Source organism: Dasypus novemcinctus, chromosome X, assembly GCF_030445035.2.
Source record: "Dasypus novemcinctus isolate mDasNov1 chromosome X, mDasNov1.1.hap2, whole genome shotgun sequence".
Lineage (NCBI taxonomy): Eukaryota > Metazoa > Chordata > Mammalia > Cingulata > Dasypodidae > Dasypus > Dasypus novemcinctus.
In genome coordinates this window covers 137,518,614-137,539,234 of record NC_080704.1, presented here as the reverse complement: position 1 = coordinate 137,539,234, position 20,621 = coordinate 137,518,614, and the positions used below count along the sequence as shown (strand labels likewise).

Below are 20,621 nucleotides of genomic sequence, written 5' to 3'. Positions count from 1 at the left end.
AGTATATTTTATTTATGTTTATGATATGTTGCAAGCACAGATAATATTTTTAGTAGATCATGTATATGTACAATCCAAGGGAAAAAAAGAAAACTTGATGGAAAGCACTGAAGCAAAAGTAAATACCATAAATAAATGTGCATTGTTTCCTTTATTTAGTTCTTGAAAAATACTTTTCTGTAAACAAACTGTTCTCATCCTGCATGTAATCTGATTATTACCAGGATAAAATTGAGATCTGAAGGTAATTTTTCAAAGGACTGTAATTCACTCATATACCAATTTAATGTTTAATGTAATGCATGTGTTTTTTTTAAGATGGAAGGATAACTTGGTTTCTGTAATGTTAGCAGTCACTGAAGTTAATTCAAGTATCATTTACTTTTACAGTGATGGTCCTTGTAGAAGAATCTAGTTTCACATGGTATCCATTGAAGTATATTTGTGGTGAGATTCCTTCCCATAGGAGTTAAGTTGAAAGCTTAAGATCATCAGGGGTCACCATTTGGATAATGTTCTTGGTATATTTTTCAGGAAGGGAACTGTCCAACATTCAAGTAGATTTGTATCTTTGATAAGCTTTGGAAGTAAAGTACAAAAGCAGTAGCATTTCTTAGCCTGAAGGACACAAAGCATGTTATGTAAGGGAACTTGTGAGGGGGGAAATGCTGACAAAGAGGAAAACAAATTATATTGAAAAATATCACATGCTTTTCTCTTGGCGTGATTTACTATGCATGACATCATCTATACAAAAAGTCAGGACTTTATTTATGGGGCAAATTTCAAACTTTATTTTAAATGAGAAAAGTTGTTGCAACAAATAAAGTTTAGCATCCTTAGCTGAATGTGCATTTTAAGATGCAAGATGAATTCCTGAAAGCAAAAATAAAAACTTACACATGCCTTAAAAGTCTCACACTGATAGGTTTATTATCAGTGCCCTATGTACTTTGTTATTATATGGATTCAAATTTTATCTGTGAAAGTGTATGCAAAGTATCAAAAGGTAAAATATAACATGGATGTTCATCCTATCTCCTCACACTAGCATTACATAGGTATTCTAATTAATATAAATGCCTAAAAGGAATCCTTCCCAGCACACACTTTTTTCCTATTCAGATATTTTGAAGATAATTGTTTTAAGGTGGTGGATTTCAAACTATATACTTTGGAGCTTTTGGCCAAGATTTTTGGACCCTCATGCTTTCAACCAAAGAAGTTCTATTTTAATCTATTTTATATGTTTTAGGGTTACTCATATTTAATTACTGGTTCTGTTGTTTAAAAATGCCTTTAAAAGTTCTATTTTTGTAAAGAAAATGGCAATAAAAGAGATGAAATAAAATAATACATCTGTCTGTTCAGCTGAGCTCCTAATATTTTTATTATGTAATCATACATGAGCATTATTATTATAAAATATACTAACAAACTATGAAAATATTGAATTGCCCTTTCAGCTCTTTCAACTCTTCTCTTTAAAGAGGACTAATGTGGACTGCATCCTTCCAGTCATCTTTCCATGTATTCATACATATAGATAGAGAGATATTTAAATAGGAATTAGGACCATAAGATATACATTCCTCTACAACCTTTTTCATTCATACACATATTAGAGTTCTTTCCATATCAGTACATATATGTCATCCAGTGATGTGCTATTAGATATTTAGCAACTGACTGCCTGGGTAAATAAACCTTTATTTACTGCTTTTGCTAATTTCTGTGGTGTAAATCCTCCCACCAAGTCCGATTTCAACCACCAAACTGAAGTCACTGAAGGCATAATTGGGAAAAGATGCATACAATTACTCTTGTAAATCAGTGCAAGCTGACGACAGCCCACTACTGGATAAGTCCTTTTCCTCTCTTTTTTTTTTTTAATTTTAAAATAATTTTACCTACAGAAAAGCTGCAAAGATAATACAGAATTCTGATATACTCTTCACTCAGCTTCCTCTAACATTAACACCTTGCATAGCAATAGTACAATTATCAATACTAAGAAATTAACATTGATACACTATTATTAATTAAACTATAGACTTAAATTCAAAATTCAAGTTTTTTCACTAATGTCCTTTTTCTGTTCCAGAATCTTCTCTAAGATCCCACATTGCATTTAGTTGTCATATCTCTTTAATTTTCTCCAATCTGTGGCAGTTTCTCAGCATCAGTTCTTGTAATTCTTTCATAACTTTCCCTAGTATGGTGGACCACTCTCCCATCGATGGGTATATTCTTTTTGTTTTTTTACAATATCAGCAAAGTCACTATGTTAACAATGCTATAGTACACTTCCTTGTACATGCCTCTTTATGCATCTATGTGATTAGTTCTTTAGCAATTATTTCCAAAAGTAGAATTCCTTGTTCAAGGAACATTCTCAGCTTAAATTTTGATAGATATAAAATTGCCTTCCAAAATTGCTTTACTACCTCACACTTTCTCATCAGTGTATAAGTGGGATATATCCTGACTACCAGGAGCTGGGATAGGTACCAGGGATAGAGAGATGATGACATGGTTCCTGCCCTTTGAGAGCATAGTAGTGGTGAGTCAGACATATAAACAGATATCATCAATCTAATTGATAGGCTCTATGGTAGGGTGCTAAAAGGCAAATACCAAATGTTTTTGTGAAATATTCTAGATATCCAAGATCAATACTATCTGTATTAGTCCACCAAAGGGGTGCTAATGAAAAATACCAGAAATCTGCTGGCTATTATAAAGGGTATTTATTTGGAGTAGAAGCTTACAGTTACCAGGCCATAAAGCATAAGTTATTTCCCTTACCAAAGTCTATTGCTGCATGTTGGGGCAAAATGGTTGCCATCTGCCAGGAAGAGTTCAGGCTTCTTTGGTTCCTCTCTTCCTGAAGCTCCTTTTCTCTCCAGTCTCAGCTACTGTGTTTTCTCCACAAGGTAATGTAGACTATGAAGCTCTCTAGGCTTTGCCTCTCTCCACAAGGCCAGCTGTAGAGTATTAGGCAAAGAGCTTGTTTTTCTTCCCAGGGCCTTCTCTCTTTCCTCATGACCAAGCTCCTCTGTGTGCTTACTTCCTGGGGCTCCAGCGTAAGACTCCAGCATCAAAACTCCAACATCAAAAATCCAACTCTGTCCTTTGCCATGTCTTTTATCTGTGAGTCCTCACCCAACAAGGGGTGGGGAATCAACACCCTACTGATGTGCCCAATCAAAGCCCTAATCATAATTTAATCACACCCAGGTACAGACCAATTTACAAATATTATCCAATACCTATTTTTGGAATTCATGAACCATATCAAACTACTACACTGTCCAATAGATATATGTGAATCACATATGTAGATTTAAAAGTCACAGTTTAAAAATAAAAAGAAAATTAGATTAAAATTTTTATTTAATCTGATATATCCAAAATATTATAATTGTAACATGTAATCAATATATTATTAATGTGATATTTTACATTCTTTCTTTCATGCTGTGTTCAGAATCTAGTGTGCATATTATACTTACATCACGTATTACTCTATCCGCATTTTAAGTGCTCAGTAGATACATGTGGAAAGTCACTACCATATTGGACAGTACAGACCTAGTTATTCGGCATTTATTTCCCACGTCTACTAGAGCATTTCTATGGTCTGTCCTTTCTAAGTGAATACTTGCCTCTTGAAGAGGAGTGGATTGGGGAGGCATTATAGATATAAATGTTACCAGAGTCCATCAGTCTTACTTAAAAGAAACGAAACTCAGTATCCTAACAGAGAGTACAGAGTGACTTGGAGATTTCAAGCTATTGAAATGTTCAGGTTAAGAAAAGCTTCTCTCATGAAATCAGCCTGCTATGAGATCCACAGTGCTTGGTTGAGTTTGGCAATAGAGTATAGTGAAATAATCCATTTCTTACCTTAACTTTGTAAAGAATTTATAATTTCAGGGCACAGCTCTTTGAATTGGATAAAAAATAAGAATAATAATTATGAAATATACAAGGCTCAACATCAGGGAAAATTTGTTGAAAGCATTAGGATCTGCCTTTCTTAACAGCTGGAGAGACATTATTTTGAAATATCTGAATAGGCTGAATATCAGGGAAATACAAATAACTGGACTGATACTCCTTGAGAGATCTGGTTAGTGTTCATCTCTATCCATCAATAATGTTTATTTTTATATATGTCTTTTTTTATTTTTATTTTTTAAAGATTTATTTATTTATTTAACCCCCCCCCCCCCGTTGTCTGTTCTCTGTGTCTATTTGCTGCGTCTTGTTTCTTTGTCCGCTTCTGCTGTCGTCAGTGGCACGGGAAGTGTGGGTGGCGCCATTCCTGGGCAGGCTGCACTTTCTTTCGCGCTGGGCGGCTCTCCTTACGGGGTCACTCCTTGCGCGTGGGGCTCCCCTACGCGGGGGACACCCCTGCGTGGCAGGGCACTCCTTGCACGCATCAGCACTGCGCATGGGCCAGCTCCACACGGGTCAAGGAGGCCCGGGGTTTGAACTGCAGACCACCCATGTGGTAGAAGGATGCCCTAACCACTGGGCCAAGTCCGTTTCCCTATTTTTATATATGTCTTTAGGGAAAATAACTTTTGCCTTGTTTGAGGCAAGGGTAGTTATATTAGGTCTGCTTTACAATGCTCATTTGGAGGTATACATTCTGGTATGGAAGATTTTGGTTTTATAACTTTCTATTTATTTCTTGTTTATTGGTGACCAGTTATCAATATTAGTTAGAATGCAGGCATAACAGGTTTGTAGGTCCTGCCACATTGGCCTCCTGAGTATTCTTCACACACTCCATGTAAAACATCATGTCTTTTTATAATGGTTATTCATCTGCCTGGAAAGCTCTTTCACTAGGTATTCATAAGGATTCACTTCATTCAGGTCTTGGTTCAAATGTTACCTCCCTAGAGAGGCCTTCCTAGACCATCCTTATCTATTTTTTTCTTCACTGTAGTTACAACTACATGATATTTTTCTCATTTGTTTGTTTCCACAGAAGCTATATTATCTGAATTATATTATGCATTTATTAATTTTCTGCCTGTCCTTACCCACCACCTTCTCATATAAGTTTTGGGAGTGTAGAGATTTTTTCTATTATATTTTCTGCTGTAAACTTAGAAAAACAATGCCTGGCACAAAGTAGACACTCAAAACATATTTGTTGACTCGATATATGAAAATAAGTTAATACGGCCCTGTTTGTTGATTACTGATATATACCTTTAATTCTAGGCAGTTGGGCTCATAAAGTATATATTTGGTTTGGGGGAATCACCTAAAGTGTGTGGCTGTAAGAACATAGCATAGATTCAGCCAGGGATCCACTGGAAGCTAAGGATTTTGTATCTTCATTTTATAGCTAAAGCTGATACTCAGACACTGCACTGATTAGATCATATTGGTTGTTTATGTTTGATATCCATTTTCATTGGTTACTATCTATGGTGTCCTAGATGTTAAATATTTTTAATTTTACCTTTGCCTGCAGCTCCAATATTCCTATTGTACCCGATCATGCTCTGAAAATATTGCTTTTTTACTTCCTTTCACAATTCAGCATATGGAATTTGAGTTTGGAGGAAAGAAAAGATTATTAGCCTTACTGTGGTATTCCAGTCTATAGCAAGTAAATTAACTTTCATTATATATCTATATATAATGAATTTAATCTTCATTTCTAAACTCATCTCCAAATCTCTTGCCTTGTTTTTTCCTTTCAGGCTGCAACCCTCCTTTAGTATCTCTTGCAAATCTGGTCTTTTGGTGACATTCTATCAGGTTTTTTTTTGTCTGTGAAGACTGGAACTCATCCTTATTTCTGAAGGACTGTTTTCCTGGATACAGAATACTTGGCTGGCAGTCTTTCTATTTCATTACCTTAAATACATCATACCACTCTCTTCTCTCCTCCATGGTTTCTGATAAGAGGTCAGCACTTAATCTTAGAGTCTTCCTTGTTTCTGATGCATTGCTTTTAGCTTTCTGCTTTCATAATTCTCTCTTTATTTCTGATGTGTCATTCTGAATAGTATGTATCTTCGAGTAAACCTATTCAGATTTATTCTGTTTGGGGTGCATTGTCCTTCTTGGATATTGATATTTATGTCCCTCATATGGGTTGGGAAGTTTTAGGTCATTATTTCCTCAAATATTCTTTCTGCCTCTTTTCCATTCTCTTCTCCTTCTGGTATGCCAATAATGTGAATGTTTGTGCATTTCATGTTACCATCAATTCCCTAAGACCCTCTTCCATTTTTTCCCATTCTCTTCTCTTTCTGTTCTCCTTTCTTTTCCAGTTCAGTTATTCTGTCTCTGAAATCACTAATTCTATCTTCAAACAATTCAAATAGTCTCTTAAGCATCTCTACTGTATTTTTAAAGATTTATTTATTTGTTTATTCCTCCCCTCCCCCCAGTTGTTTTGAGCTTGCTGTCTGCTCTCTGTGTCCATTCACTGTGTGTTCTTCTGTGTCTGCCTGTCTTCTCTTTAGGCAGCACGGGGAACTGATCCTGGAACCTTCCAGAGTAGGAGAGAGGTGCTCAATCTCTTGCACCACCTCAGTTCCCTGGTCTGTTGCATCTCTTATTGTCTTTCCTCTGTATCTCTTTTTATTGCATCATCTTGCTGCACCAACTGTCCATGTGGGCCAACACTCCATGCAGGCCAGCACTCTGTGTGGGCCAGCACTCTGCAAGGGCCAGCTCTCTGCAAGGGCCAGCTCTCCACTCGGACCAGCTTGCCACATGGGTCACCTTGCCTTCACCAGGAGGCCCCAGGAATCCAACCCTGGAACCCCTCTATGGTAGACAGGAGCCCAGTTGCTTGATCCACATCCACGTCCCTCTAATGTATTTTTAATCTCATCCATCATGTCTTTCATTCCTATAAGGTCTGTTACTTTTCTTTGCCAGCTTTCAAACTGTTCTTTATGCACTCCCAGTGTTTTCTTAATATCTTTTATTTATTTTCTGTAAATTCTTTGAAGTGATTTATGAGATTTGTATAATTATCACTGATTAATTGTATTAAAGCGTACATCTATTCAGGATATTTGGTTTGTTCTTTTTGCTGGGCCATCTCTTCCTGTTTCCTAGTATGGCTTGTAATTCTTGACTGATGTCTAGGCATCTGAAAATGTTGGTGAATTTATTCTGATGGCTAATTTCTCTCTCACTTATTTTCCCCCCCACAGGTCTCTTATGATATTTGGTTTAACTTACTCTCAGACTTTAAAATTGCCCAGCTTAAATTTTCATAATCAGATCAGGGACTCACTAATGTTAGGCAGATTTTCTCCCAGGGGTTGGATACAGAGAGCATGAACAGTTTTTGTCCACACAATTTCTAGACTGACCAACAGATGGCACTAGTCAGAGTACCTTTCCTGGGAGGTGTTACAGTCTAGGTTTTCCTGTGTTCCTGTGTTGAATCTCCAGATTGGAGATTCAAAGGAGGTTCTGCTGGCTGAATTCACTGAAGAAATCTCCCAACCTCCCCCTCTCTTTTTGCTTGAAAGAGCTAACAAGAAGTAAGATATTTGCTGCCCTCTCAGTCTGCTGCATTGAGCCAGGGGTTTTGCCCCTAGTTAATATCTTGGGGGTGGGGGAGGGGAGCACTTCCTGGCTGCCAAGGGGACTTGGTAACTCACATTTGTCATTTTGGCTTCTTTGTCTCTCTGTCCCTACCCTCCTGGGAGTTGTGTATCACTGTCCTGGTCTGCTGACCCCCAAAGCAAGTCCCATGGACAGCTTTTGGCTCTTTCTCCATTGTTTTTGTGAGAACATCCAGCTCTGTCTGTTAGCTCACTGCCATCTTCCCACAATCCCAAATGATTTTTAAATAGGCTATCTGGCTAGCTTTTCTGTTCTCAGGTGCTAATTCATATACTATATATGAGTGTTAGACATACAAATTAGCCCCTTTCTATATGCCTAAGAATACAAAGAAAAATAAAATGGTTTATGAACCGATTAGCTTAAATTTTAACCTCTTGGTGAGATTTGGTTGATGTTTGAAAAATGCAAGGAGAAAATATATAAAAATTTTCCTCAGCTTCTGACCTAGGCACCGTTCTCCCCTGATAAACTCTTCCCTTAGTGACCTCATTCACTCTTACAACTTTAACTGTTGCTTCTGTGCATATGTCTTTGTCTTATTCTACCCTTAATAGGTCACCTTAACTGCAAACCACCTGTGTTGAACATCACTGTCTGGATGATCCATCAGTCCCTGAACAAAAGCATCCCCAAAGCTAAATCCATTGTATTCTTCCCATCTCCCCTACCTGCACCAAACTACCTACTCATCTAGTCACCATTCAACAAGCAGATATTCAGCATCAATTATTTGTAGCAAGTGCTGGGCTATGTGTAGAATTACCTATCTCTTTTGATTGTACCAGCATTCTCTCAATTAGTCAGACTCAAAACATTGAACCATTTTGGATTCCTCCCTTTCTCTCACCTTTTCTGGGCCCTCCTGCAGCATACCTACACACACATACACAAAAACAAAGAACATATTACCAAATCCTAAAATGTTATCTATGGAATTTTTCCTTAGGGAATCACCTACTGTGCTTCTCCACTGTCATTTCCCTAATTGAGACACTCATTACTTCTCACCTCAACTATTGCAATGCCATCCAAATTGGTGTTCTTGCCTAATCTTTAGACTTCTTGTCCATCTTCCTCCATACAACTATTTTGTTTATCTTTCTACACAGGACATTCTAATGTTATCATTTATTTGCCTAAAATTCTACAATGCCCCCCATTATTATCAAATTTTGTGACTATATAGAAAACTTTGATCATATCACACATCTCCTCAGAAAATAGCAATGTCTCTGCTGCCTACTAAATTGGATACATATACTAAACCTGGCATTCAAGGTCCTAATCTACCTTACCAGCCTTAACTTCCATGATCACCTACACATAGCTGGGCTTGAATGAAACCCAGCAACTTCCTTTGTCTCAAATCTATCCTGTGCTTAAAAAAGCTCTGTTTTGTTCAAACTCACCCCTACCCCACCCATTCTGCTGTCTATTAAAGTCCTACACACCCTTCAATGTCCATCTCTGATCCTACTTCATTCATACGATCACCTTAGCCAATTGTAGTCTATGATTCTTTTAAATCATTTCTTTCAAGATAAAACTTTTTGTTTCCTCCAGATAGCACAAATCACACATGTTTATTGCAAAAAGTGTAGGAAATATAGAAATCATAAAGAAGAAAATAAAAACCCTCCATAAATGTCCCATAATGCTAACATATTGCTACATACCCTCCAAGCCCTTTCTCTCTCTAGACATGAGCACATGCACACACATGCACACACATGCAAACACACACAATTTAGACCATACTATTCAAACCATTTAGTGGCCTGATACTTTTCATTTACAGCATCATGAATTTTTTCCCATACCATTGCATAGTCCTCTGTAGCATGATTTCAATAAATGCATAATCTTCATTATTTATTATATTGTCACTTATTTATTAATACCCTCTTGGAAAACACTTAGATTGATCATAACTTTCTAATATTATTTTAAAATGTTACAATAGACAGCTTCAATACATATTTATAGTTAATTTCCTTAGGATTAATTAATGGAAATTGAATTGTTGGCTCAAAGGGTAAGCCAAATTTTAAGTTTTGTTGACAGTGATGCCAGTTGCCCTCTAAAAAGGTCGCCACTGCATTTTTATACTCTTATCAAAAGTGTATGAAAGGGGAGCAGATATAGCTCAAGTGGATGAGCACCTGCTTCCCATGTATGAGGTCCTGGGTTCCAGCTCTGGTACCTCCTAAAAACAAACAAAAGCAAAAAAACAACTCTCATTGGGGAGCGGATACAGCTCAGTGGTTGAGTGCATGCTTTCCATGCATAAGGTGCTGGGTTCAATCCCTGGTACCACCTAAAAAAAAAGTGTGTGAGAGGGAGAAGGTATAGCTAAGTGGTTGAGCACTTGCTTCCCAGGTATGAGATCCCAGGTTCGATTCCTGATCCTTCCTAAAATAGAAAAAGTGTATGAGAGTGTCCATTTTCCTGTACACTGACCAGCACTTGGTATTTTTTAACCTTCTAATAGCAATTTGAACTTCTCTCTTGTCAAATATTCAGCATTATTGTATGGTTAGTTTATACTTGTAATTACTACCAACTCCCAGTCTGATAGGCATCTAGATTTTAGCACTCATAGCAACTATCATAGTGTATTATACATATTAGGCACTCAGGAATTAATTGCTGAATTGAAGATAATCTGAGCCATAGGGAAGATCTCCCTTGTTCTGGCAGTAGACTGCCTACCATTAGCCTACAGTTTCCATATGTAAATTACAGTGGCATGACTAAAAGAAATGGAAAAGGAAGGGGTGACAACATTGAGGAGTAGCGTCCACTCCCACTATAGCTGATTGACCAAAACTTCTAATGCTATCAGTTGCATAGCTTCAGCCTCAAAGTTTAACAGAAGCTACTTGGAAAAATGAAAGTATGCACAATGTAGGTATAATCTCCCTGTCACATGGCCTATCTAAGAGAAAACTGGTCATAACACTTTTAGACACAAAGGAACAGTTGATATCGAGACCTTCTCAGTGAGTCTGAAATAAGTTAATGCATGGCTTATTTTCTTGCAGCAGTACATTTGTTCGGCCTGACTTGGCAGTTGCAACCAGTTGAAGGACAGCTCTATGAAAATGGTGTGAGCAAGGGGAACAGAGGAACCGAGTCCTTGGATACTACCTACTCTCCAATTGGAGGCAAAATTTCTGAAAAATCAGAGAAAAAAGGTACAGTGATGAAAATGATTGCTTCATTATTGATTCTTTTTCTTCTAATTTAGTTATTTAGACCAAATCTGAGATGGTTTCATTTCAATTTCAATTTCATGATCACTCGAAAGAAGTCCTGTACATGGACAGAATAGATGCATGTAAATGTCTTCTGAACGCAAATTTTCCTTTTATCCAGTGCCTTGAGTATAAAGTCATTAAAATTTTCAAATATGTTTGCAATTTTGAAAATAGGTAAATATTTGCAGGATGGATGTTTCAATATAATGGAAATCCTATTTCACGTTCAACTACCCTCAAGCAATGTGAGGTTTTGATTAAGTTCTCTGTGTCCAAGCCTAGCGTTTATACATAATACTTTATAAAAGGAATATGGAAATTTCTTCTGTTTACAATAAAAGAAAGTCTTTTCTGTTTAATTTGAGTGTGGATGTTTATGTCAAATTTGTGGGATATGGATTCTTCCTAGTTGGGGAAAAGGGAAAAAGCGCTCTGAGTATTGAAATGTTAAATTTAACCAACATGAGCTTGAACTACCTGACTTATTTACAATAAACTTTAGAGTACCCACCAATCCAACATCTTATTCACAATGAATGATCATATTTTTAATATTCTACATTGAAAATAGCAGAAATTTTTTTATTATGATTTCTCTTGAAACAGAATTCAGTGCCAAGAGACTCAAGCCAAAGAAAATTTCAGGAAGTCAATTTAAAAAGTAGAAATTAAGAACAAAATGTATACCCAGCACTATCCTAGGCACTTTTAAAAGGTCAAAAATAAGTAAATAGGGAAGCAGATTTGGCTCAACAGATAGAGAGTCCGCCTACCACATGGGAGGGCCAGGGTTCAAACCGAGGGCCTCCTTACCCATGTGATGAGCTGGCCCACGCACAGTGCTGATGCACCCAAGGAGTGCTGCACCACGCAGGGGTGTCCCCCACATAGGGGAGCCCCATGCACAAGGAGTTCACCCTGCAAGGAGAGCCACCCCACATGAAAAAAGTGCAGCCTGCCCAGGAGTGGCGCTGCACACACAGAGAGCTGACGCAGCAAGATGACGCAACAAAAAGAGACACAGATTCCCGGTGCCGCTGACAAGAATATAAGCAGACACAGAAGAGCATACCGCGAATAGACACAGAAAGTAGACAACTGGGGGGGGGGGGGGAGGGGGGGGGAGACAGGGAAGGGGAGAGAAATAAATAAAAAAATAAATCTTAAAAAAAAATAAGTAAATAAGTGAATAAATGACTCAAACCCTACCCTCCAGAAACTTCCAAGTTTTTTAGGGAGGTAAGATAGTTTATTTTAATTCACTAATTGCAAATAGGATGTTTTGATCTACACTTGTTTAGGTTACTATTCTACTTGTGTTTTAGGTTTTTTTTGGGGGGGTGTTATTTCTGGTTTTCATTGTTTTGTTTTTGAAAAAGTAACTTTGCCTTGGTCCATGCATCAGTAAAAATGCTTAGGGTTCAGGAAAATAGTGTGGTTTGTTCTAGTTTTCAATTCAAGAAGTGATTTGCCTTATGTCCTTGCTTGGAAATACTGTTTCCAGCCTGGATGGACCTTTCCCAGCAATTTCTTTGTTGCTACTGATAAAGGCTAAGGGGAGTACAACAGTGAGGTGGCAGAGGAAGGAGTCTGAATACATTAGGATTTTTTTCTTCCTTACCTTTCTTACTTGCTTTTTTTTCCTTAATTTCTCTCCTACTATTTGATTCTTCTATATCTGCAGGTAAAAGAATTCACACTTGGTATCATCTGCCCAAGGGTTTCTTGCCATTCATGTTTATAATAGAAATTTACCTGTTTTAGGAAAATGAAACAATGCTGGTACCATAAGGTCATGATGTAGTTGTCCTCAGAGCATATTCAGTTATTTTATTTTATATTCTAATTCAGACCTTATGATTCTTTTCCACAAAAGAGGTTGCATGATGATGGCTAAAATTTATGTAACAATTATCATTACCTAGTACCTAGCACTGCTCCAGGAACTGTACGTGTCTTATATCATGAAGGTAATATTATCATTCCAGTATTCCAGAAGAGAAACAGAAACAGAGAAGTTAAGTAACTTGCTCAAGGTGTCACAGAACTACAAATTGGTGATCTGATTCCAGGGCTCATCTCTTAACTTCTACACTATACTGAAATCCACACATGAATCTGTATATGAAAACAACAAAAGACATTTTTATATAATGAAAGCAAGCTCCAGAGTCTATTTGTGATGGGTTTTAGAAAACGCCTATGCACCTATACTTTCAATGTGTTGTGAAAAGTTTTATGAATAAAATTATTTTTAAGTTTCTGTTCAATTTTTACAAAAAACAGGCCAAACCAATTTCCATTTAACACTTTATTAAGAAAAAATATGTAAAGGTCACTGCCATATAAACTAAGATCTTAGCTTGAACTGACATCTTATGGAACCCTGACCAAAACTTTGAACCTTAACTGTACCTCATGGTTTTGCTATATTGTCTTTACTGCATATTACTTATCAAGGAAAAACATAATAGCTCTTCTTTTATAGTACTATGTATATACTAAAACAAACCTTTCAGAAGATTTAATATAGAATGAGGATAATTTCAAATGGTTAGCTGTATTCTTTTATCATTTTCTAAACATCACTCACTCCATAATAAAAACCTGTTCTAGAAGCTTTTCTTCATTATGATGCAGTAGGCATTAAAATATAAAACTGACAGCCAAATCATTCTTTTTACATTGTTTTCTTTACACTCCTAAGGGACTAGACATTTTAGCACACTGGTTAAGGGCCTGGACTCTGGAGTCAGACAGACTTGGCTATGAATAATACTGATTGGCTCTCCAACTTCAGGAAATTAACAAATCTCTCTGAGCCAGTGTCCTTATCTGTAATATGAAGATGATAATATTATTACCTGGTTCATATGGATGCTGTGAGGAGTAAATGAGGCACTGATGTAAATCTCATAGCAATTCCGTTACATCGTTTAATTTAGCAGTGATTATTATTGTGCCAAAACGTTGGAAAGTTACCTTGAATTTTTTTAACTTCAATGATATCTAACATGAGCTACATATACTGCTCTCAAACAAATTAATTTTCCATGAATTATGGCTTTCTTGGGATTTAGATGTTTCCTTCCTTTGAAGTTTGGACTATTTTCACTACCAATTTAACTGTTTTTTTTTTAATTTCAGTTTTCATCACCATCATCATCATACTGTTGATGATAAGTAGAATGGCACTTTGAAAAACATCTAATTCTACTGGGATTAAGAACCTTTCAACAGTTTTTATGTATATCTTACTCTCAGTAGGAGATAGAGGAATATTTGATTATAGGCATTTGTTATGCTAATTCTTTAAAAAAACACTCTAGAATTTCAAAAGGAAGACATGTCATAACCACATGGTGGAATCTAGGAGAAAAAAAAATTCTAAGTCATAAAATGTTCAATAAACATTTATAGAATTTAAGGCATTGTACTAAATCAGCCCCTACACTCTTAGAATCTTACAAACTAATCATAATCAACTCTTGCTTTTTATCCAGGAAATAGTATGTAGCAACTACATTAAACAGAATTAGTAATACAAACAAATAAAAGACTTATTCCTAGATCTAAGTCCCGTAATGTCCATAAATAAAATTACCTAAAAATATTTATGATGTAACTCATCAACAAATAAAGATTGCTAAAATCTTAAAGATTTCTAATCTAATGCACTTACTTAAGGATGAACAAACTGAAGTTCAGAAAGGTCAAAGTGACTCAGAAATAACTAGGACTAGAACTGAGGTCTCCTAATCCTAAATCTTGTGTTTTTCATTTGTTATTTTAATAATGTAATGCAAACTAAATATATAAGTTGCTGAAGAGGTTTTTAATAAGGAAGTGCCAAAAACAAAAACCCAAGTAAGGGAATTAATTTTATTCTGGCTACTGCAATAGAGAGAAAACCCCAGAAGCAAAGATCAGAATGTCTCAGCAGGGTGGTTTTGCCTTACATATACTTTTATGGGGAAGAGTGAAAGAGTGAACAAATTACAGGTGAGATAATTTACAGTTGAGATTGTTTCCAAATCAATGTAATAGCGAGTTAGCTAAACAGCACATGCTTATCTCTCTGGATGGTTTCAGGGAGACAAACAGTTTCAATATCAGCTAATTATTCATGGGACAAAGAACAGGAATCTGGAGGGCCTGGGTCTGCTCTTGTCAGCATGTTCAGGGAAAAAGGGAAAGGTCTGTGTTTGGCCTTTTCACAAGTAAACAAAAGAGACAAACTTGAGTTTTATGGGAATCATGAAAAAGAGCAGACAGGGAGTCTTATCTAAGTCATATAGGGAGGGGTATTTTTTGATATTTTTGCAGTAAGCTGTTTCCCAGAACACAAAAAGATGAGAGGATTTCAGAAAACAAAAGTTTGCAAGATTTTTTTAACCATCTCTGTTTGCCAGGAGTACAATGCTCAGATAAAGTTCAACATTGTCAGTAGTGATTTGAGAGGATGAAAATTATTGGATAGTTGAGGGTAGTGAATTCCTCCAAGGTTGCATGCCAAAATAGAACAACAGGAATGTCAAAGTGTGGATGAAGAGATTAGAGAATCAAAAAAATACCAAAGACCACCTTTATTTCCTTTATGATTTTGCAAAGTGCTGGCCTTGAAAGAAGGTAGCATTTCTTTAAAATTCATCCAACAAGATCTTTCTCCACAAATTTGAAGAAAAAAGTGACATTTTCTAGTCAGTGTCTGCTGAATATACGACGATGTAAACATATAACTGATTGATATGACACAATTTATAGGCTATTGTAAAAATGCTTTAGCCAAGACCAAATAGTGACTACAGCTTCATCTTTCTGGGTTCCACTCTGTCATGTGAGAAGTGATAGAGCTGACTTTCAGATACTTTGAGGGGTAAGGAGACAGTGGAGTGAGCAGTGAAACCCTATTTGCAAATTAAATTTTACCAAGAACTAATATAAAACAGATTATAGCCAAGTTCCTCCACATAAAATGAGGGAAGATTCCTGCCAAATCTGCCACTCTATTCCCATTTTCTATTTTTGTCTTCCAAACTCTTAGCAGCTGCTAAGATTTGGAGAAACAGGGGATAAAGTTTAGTGGGATTAGTTTATCTCTAAGGTCCCTTCCAGTTGTACACCTTATATTAAGTGAATATGAATTCTGCAGTTAAGGAAGAACATTTAGCCAGTCCAAGTAAAAGTGGACCTATCTTTGGAAAAGGAGTACACTCCTGGAAAGGATTGAAATGTATATCTTTAAAGTTCATAAACCACATTTGCTATTTATAGTACTTCAGTTGTAAGGTACTTCTGTTGCAATTCAAATAATTAATTCCCAGTTTTCTGCCTTATAAGTTTGGATTTTTGATAAATATATAATAGTAACAGTCTGTACTTAGAGAACATTTACAATTTCAAAACACTTGAATGTGTATTATCCACATAAGAGTTTTATGATGTAGCAGTTATTGTTATCCTTGTTTTACAGTTGGAAAACAAACACAAGAAGGTTATGTGACTTTCTTTGCATAATAGCGAGAACTACAGGCAGAGCTGAGATTAGAATCCAATTTATCCTTCCTGTTAGCTCGGCAACCTTCTTTGGGGCTTTACTTGCTTTTCTCTTTTTTTAAATTATTGAGATTCACTGGGAGACGGCTGTGGCTCAATAGTCTACCATATGGGAGGTCCTGGGTTCGCGTCCCGGGGCCTCCTTGTGAAGGCAGGCTCACCTGCACGCCATGGAGAGCCACCGGCCTGCAAGCACCACAGAGTGCCACCCGGCCCACAAGTGCCATGGAGAACCGACTCAGCAAGGTGACACAACAAAAAAGGGAAACAAGTAAAAACACAGAAGAGCACACAGCAGATGGACACAGAGAGCAGACAAGAAGCAAGCTGCGGGGGCGGGGGGGGAATAAAAAAGAATTGTTGAGATTCTCAAGGCCAATTATTTAAGTAAAAGTTGCCTTGATCAAAGACCTCAATGCATACAGTCAAATGTGTTTTCCTTCCTGGACAGTATTTTGCACATCTTAAATTTCACACCAGAGTTCTAGGTTCAGCAAGTACTCTCCCTCCTCTAATCATAAGTCATAGATACCCACACAGACATACACACAAACAGAAATCCTTAGGTCTTAAAAGTTAAATGACAACACAAAATGTGTCTTTTAAGACCATCTTTCATTGTAGAACTCACCAAAGTACGGTGTGTGTGTTTGTGTATGTGTGTGATGCTTGATTTTGTTTTGTTTGCTTTACCTGTGGCATAGATACATTGGTTCAGTTTAGACAAAGAAAATTGTGGACTTTAAAAAACTGGATGAATTTTAAATTTACTTATTGTGCCAGATATTTACTTCATGGACTTCACCAGTTTATAAAAGATTCATTTTGTGGTAACAAGGTAAATAAATGTGCCAACTCCAGGTAACCATTATACATTCCCTATGAAATACAATCTGGAAGTGTAATTATGTGGGTCTTCAATATTGGTGCATAGAACATGTGAATGTTAAAATGCACCCAACTGCCCTATGAGTCAACTCTTAGTTTCAATATCACAGTATCTTTTACTTAAATAATTTTAGAGTTCAGGACATTTTGATAGAATTTGGAATATTTCATATAAGCAGAACAAACAACATGAATAAAATAGTAGTAAATGCACTAACAAAAACAACAGTGTTGGGAGCTTAACATTATTATTTTTAAAGATTGATGACAAATTACAGTAAATGTTTCCTATAATGTTATATGTATGTTTCTCTAACACCAGGTTTCAGAGGGCTCAGCTAGAGTGCTGCAGCTTGTTTTCAACTATATTAAATCACTTTATCAATATACTTCAGTTTTAACAAAAGCTTTTCTAAAGCATACTGGCGACCTGACTTCTAAAACAGATATGGAAAGGTTTCACTATGCTAAAAGGCAAACTTTTTTACAATATAAAAAATTCATGTTAACTCTTCTTGGTCATATATGTTTAATGTTTCATTCTTGTTTCATTTCATTCTTGTTTCATTTTTTTAAATTTCTCCCTCCCCCCTCAGTTGTCTGCTCTCCGTGTCCACTCACTGTGTGCTTCTCTGTGACCGCTTCTATCCTTATCAGCAGGACCGCAAATCTGTGTTTCTTTTGGTTGCATCATCTTGTTGTGTCAGCTCTCCGTGTATACGGCACCATTCTTGGGCAGTCTGCACTTTCTTTCCCACTGGGTGGCTCTCCTTATGGGGTGCAATCCTTGCACGTGGGGCTCCCCTACATGGGGGACACCCCCTGTATGGCAGGGCACTCCTTGTACACATCAGTACTGCTCATGGGCCAGCTCCACATGGGTCAAGGAGGCCCGGGGTTTGAACTGCGGACCTCCCATGTGGTAGGCAGACACCCTATCCATTGGGCCAAGTCTGCTTCATTCTTGTTTCATTTTAATCCCTCTTTTATCAGTTTTTTAAACTAACACACACATTTCCTATGATTCCATAAGAAATAAGTTCGTCTTGTGTTTCCTGTAGCCCAATATTCTGCATTTGACACAAGCACTAAGTGGTATGTTACCAAACAGCATATTTATCTCTTGCACTATCCCTTCAAAACTCAGGGATCTTCCCATAATATCCCCTATACCATTTTTGGTTTTGGGAGAACCAGGCCACTGGGAAAGGTTTTAACTCATGTGTGTATATAATTCTGTTAAGTATCCATTTATATATTTTAGCTTGTGTTTTTTTTTTGGAGGAAGTTCATTTACTAGCTTTATAATGAAGTAGAAGGTAATTCTATTACATGAAATTTACTTCTTTTGAAGTAAATTCTTAGAGTTTCAGGATTTAACTCACAAGTTTTTTTCCCTGTTCATAACTTTCATAATCACATAGATGATAATTATGCTTCCCTTCTTAGTCTTCACTTTTCCAGTATTAAGATATCTGTATTGATTTTATTTCTGTATTTTTCCTGTCACCCTTATTTTCCCTTAGTCATTTTAGTTCCTTTCCATATTTTCATTATATAACCTACTTGGCCAGACTGTGCACAGATACTACCTTCCCAATTCCAAAGATTTAGGGAAAGGGAAGAATAAAAGTAAAAATTTGGAGTGAAAGATAAATGATGCTTAAGTACCTCAAACACTCCATTAAAATAGTCTCAAGGGAAGAAGAATGAAAATTTTGGTATTCAGAAACACAGAAGCCCATGATCTTAAATACTGTTTCAGTCAAGCTGCTATTTTTTTAGAGGTACTGGGAATTGAACTCAGGACCTCATACATGGGAAGCGGGCATTCAACCACTGAGATACACCTGCTCCCCAGCTGCTATTTTAACTGCACTAAGTACTGTGAAAAGTTAATAAATGAAGCAGAAGATAGCTTTGAACCTTAGAGATGGTTCCAGTTAATAGTAGAGCTGGAAGAAACTGATGTGCATGCAAACACACACACATCACACATTGCAAAATAACATGCAACCAACTCTTGTATTGAAATAGAAATAATATGGTAAGGTGGTTAGAAAGCTTAAAAGAGGGAAACAGATGTGGCTCAACCAACTGGGCTCCCATCTACCATATAGGAGGTCCAGGGTTTGATGCCTAGGGCCTCCTAGTGAGGGCAAACTGGCCCACATGGTGAGCTGGCTCACATGGAGTGTCAGCCCACACAGGAATGTGGCCCCATGCAGGAGAGCTGCCCTGCATGGGAATGCTGTCTTGCGTGGGAAAAGCCACCTGTGCAGGAGTGCCAGCTGACACAGAGAGCTGGCAGAGCAAGATGATGCAACAAGAGACACAGAGGAGAGAAAATAAGAAGACATAGCAGAACAGGGGAGCTGAGGTGGCATAAGAGAGTAATCGCCTTTCTCCCACTCTGGAAGGTCCAAGGATTGGTTCCCGGAGCTGCCTAATAAGAATACAAGCAGACACAAAAGAACACACAGAAAGTAGGGAACCAGGGGGGATAAACAAAAATAAAAATCTTAAAAAATTAAAAGCTACTCTTGAAAGAAAAAAATAGAAGGCTTAAAAGAAGGAAGATCAAAAGATGACTGTTGCTCCAGAATGTATTTGCCAGGTGCAGTGGATGTGCCACAATGATGGAAGAGTTTGTTGATGTGGGAAGGGTAGCGTGGGTGGGATGGGGTGTATATGGGGACCTCATATTTTTTTAATGTAACATTTAAAAGAAAGTAAAGAAGAAGAAGAAAAAAGATGACTGTTATTGTATAAGTAGTTTGATTTCGGCTTTGGGAACCAAGAAAAAATTTAGTTGACCTAGAGGAGTGTATTTTTAGGGGAGTGGAATAATAGTGATAAGAGAGAACTCCAAATGGTAATGGCATAAGCGATAAGTGGATTAGGAACCAATGGAGCCATCACAAGGAGACAGTTTGGCAAGAAAAATAGATAAATAGTAAGATAACTAGACTAAAGGGGAAATTAGGTCATTTTATTTTTCTCCCAAAAGAAGAGTGAGTTGTGTGTGTTTGAAGACAGAATAAGAAAATAATAGAGAGGGAGACATGAGTAGGCTATTAAGAAAAGAGATTGTGAAAGGACCAAATTTCAAAGGAGTCAGGAGAGAACAGAAGGGAGGAGTCTCAGATATAAACTGCGATACCAAATTGTATGGCACACTGAGTATGAAAAAGACATTTGGAAATAAAAGGAAGGAGTTCAAAAGGAAGACACAATAAATGTTCAGTAAATGCTAGCAGTTAGTATATATTAATTTACTAGATATAT

At 37.0% G+C, this 20,621-nt stretch overlaps 1 protein-coding gene across 1 annotated transcript in view; it reads left to right on the top strand.

Moving 5' to 3' along the window:
* TENM1 (teneurin transmembrane protein 1) overlaps positions 1-20,621 on the top strand; it is a 1,381,582-nt gene that overhangs the window by 928,533 nt on the left and 432,428 nt on the right. Inside the window, exon 8 of the mRNA XM_058291548.2 lies at positions 10,674-10,826. Within this exon, the coding sequence (XP_058147531.1) occupies positions 10,674-10,826 (153 nt within the window). The remainder of the gene's footprint in view (positions 1-10,673; positions 10,827-20,621) is intronic.